The sequence below is a fragment of the Centruroides sculpturatus genome, unplaced genomic scaffold (genome assembly GCF_000671375.1).
Source record: "Centruroides sculpturatus isolate CEXI.00-Female unplaced genomic scaffold, Cexi_2.0 scaffold28, whole genome shotgun sequence".
In the NCBI taxonomy this organism is placed as follows: domain Eukaryota; kingdom Metazoa; phylum Arthropoda; class Arachnida; order Scorpiones; family Buthidae; genus Centruroides; species Centruroides sculpturatus.
Genome location: NW_019384448.1, coordinates 1068342 through 1071314, shown reverse-complemented (window position 1 = coordinate 1071314; position 2973 = coordinate 1068342). Strand labels below are relative to the sequence as shown.

The window sequence follows — 2973 nt, the reverse complement described above, 5'->3', positions numbered from 1 at the left end:
CATAATCACAGATAAAACAATTTACCACAACAGACCAGACATCACACTCATTGACAAACACAATAAAATCACATACATTACGGACATATCCATTCCAAACACTCACAATATACAAAATACATTCACTGAAAAAATTAGCAAGTACTCAGAACTTGCCCAGGAAATAAGGCATCTGTGGAGGATGGAAAGCATGCTTATTGTACCTGTCGTTCTCTCCTGTACAGGTGTGATACCACACACACTACACAAAAGCCTGGGAACATTACAATTGAATAGAAACACATACATCACACTACAGAAGGCCACTATATTGAATACATGTCATATTGTTAGGAAATTCCTGAATATAGACATACACACTGACACACTTATTTAGTTTTTGTCTTATTTTGGTTACTGTGCCTTGACTCTGGTCCAGTATAGTACACAGCAACCAGTGTCAATCAAGTATAACTCACTAAACTCAACATAATAATTATTAAAATTCCAAAGATTTAACATTGGTTCACAAGAAATTTATTTTTAGAAAGATAAAATTTTAACAGAAATTTTTCAGACAACATTGAACTACTTCAGTTTAATTGAATATGACCGTGAAAAAGATGTGTAATACTGAACACTTAATATTTATTGTAATATCTGTGATGAAACTAAGGTTAATTTTTGAAATAAAGGAACATGACTGATTTATTCAAATAATATTAATCAAGAAAATGTATTTCTGTATATGCATCATAAATAATAACAAGCAATTATTTATTAAAATTAATTTGAAGACAGTCTGTCCAAAACTGGTAACCAACATTTATTCACTTCTAGTGTTCCAGAATACAAACATTTGATGACCTGACCTTCCTTTTTAGGCTGCTTGGCCGTGAAATTTAAAAAACATCCTTTAAAAGAACAGAAAAATATCAAATTAAAATTACAAATTTAGAATTGGTACTGGCAGATCATACAGACATCATTTTCTTTTCCATCCTTACCAATCTGTAATGATGCCAGGCTGCAATTTTTAATCATATTTTTAATTTATTAATAAGTTTTATAAAATTAAAATAACTTGATATCATTTTAGCATTTTCAGATATGAAGAGGTCCATCTTTCTAGAGGCAAAAGAGATCTTACCAAGTTGCACNTTATTCGGCAGTTTGCTTCAATCAGTACCTTTATTTTGTTTTCATTGGCTTCAACTGGCCATCCAGAATATGATACATCTTCAATATTGAAATTGCCCAGACAAAATTTTGTAAATCAGTTTTGGCACTGTCTTTCTCTCAACACATCATCTCCATACACATCACACAAATTTTTTCTCACTTGAACAGCATTCTTACCTTTTTGGTAATAAAAGAGCAAAATATGCCAAAAATGCTGTTTTCAATCTTCCATATTTGATGGGACACAAAAAATAAACAATTGCACAAAATCAAACAAAATTTTTTACAAATAAGCCTTAAAATGCTAGCTGTCAAAATATATAATGATAATATGGTTTAGAATGAAAATGGCGGGAAAAATACAACTAATCTGTCTAGTGGTAAAAAGAATGAAATTACTTTCCGAACAACCCAATAATTAAGAAAGTACAATAGATTCTTTCCTGCTTTACAATCTAAACTGGTTCCTGGTAAAACAAATAAGCCATTCTATTTCCATAAACAAAATTACATTATGATAATTCAGCCTTAATTATATAATACCACAAAGAAATGGCTAACAAAATGTTGTTATTATATGACTGTATGAAATGATATATTAAAAAAAAATTATACCAATTATGAAACAGGATGTGAACTAAATAGAACTTCATTCATTTTACAATTAAAGATGTTGAAAGTTTCAATGAACTAGTGTTTAATGATCTGTAAATAGTCCACACTTCCTTTAAAATTATTTCATTTATATAATATTATAACAATTTATTTTATCTATACAATTGTAACAAGATTTTACTTTTTATTTATTTACTTTATTAAAATCTTGTTACAATTGAGTATTATAATTGTAACAAAGTAAAATCTTTGTTACAATTATATACTAATTTATTAAATGTTTACCTCTCTTATTGCTGCATTGTCTTCTAAATTAACATTAAATGGATTTTTACCAGTAAGCATTGCTGCTATCGTTAATACTGGATTAATACATCTACAAAAAAATTTATTGAAATATTACTTTTGATAACAGATTCTCTAGAAACCATATTAATACTGATTTCTGATGATATAAAATCTTTAAATAGAAAAATCTTATAATAATAATAATAATNTTTCCGTGGGGAAAAAAACAATATTTTTATAATAAATAAATATTTTATTGAATTATATAGCGACCATTTTGGTCAAATACCTGTTGTCATCATTTCTGGTAGTAGCATGATTTCACATTCATAAAAGTTTTGATCATTGCTTACAAAAAACCGATCCAAATGATTTTTGACATTGTCATTTCAAATAAGTGTCTTACAGTTAAAAAAAATTGTATAGACCGGAAAACAAGTAATAATCTGAGTGTGCTTGATCTGGCGAATATGGTTGGTGTGATAGCATGTTCCATCTAAGTTATAACTGTTTCTGATGAGTTACCAAACTTGTATGAAATTTGACATTATTGTGGTAAAACACTACACCTGTTTTGTTGATCAATTCTGGCCTCCTTTTCTGTTTGATGATATTACTCAATTTGTTTACTCGATGGCAGTACACTTTTGAATCAATTGTTAAATTGTCTGATAAAAGCTCAAGAAAAAAAAAATTCCTTAAAATCCGACCAAAGAGAGCATCTCTCTTTAAGAACATGTGGAACCCATATATCAAGCTTTGAAACGAAACCAATTTGTTTCAAGTAATCATAAACAGTTCAATTTGACAAATTTAATCTCTTAGTGATTTCACGTGTTGTTATTCGGCAGTTTGCTTCAATCAGTACCTTTATTTTGTTTTCATTGGCTTCAACTGGCCATCCAGAAC

General features: G+C 28.8%; 1 protein-coding gene across 3 annotated transcripts in view; it reads right to left on the bottom strand.

Moving 5' to 3' along the window:
* The window catches only part of LOC111620495 (putative ATP-dependent RNA helicase DHX30), a 29177-nt gene that overhangs the window by 4036 nt on the left and 22168 nt on the right, over nucleotides 1-2973 (bottom strand). For all 3 annotated transcript variants that reach the window (XM_023362417.1, XM_023362415.1, XM_023362416.1), the window contains exon 8: nucleotides 2062-2152. In XM_023362417.1, the coding sequence (XP_023218185.1) occupies nucleotides 2062-2152 (91 nt within the window). The remainder of the gene's footprint in view (nucleotides 1-2061; nucleotides 2153-2973) is intronic.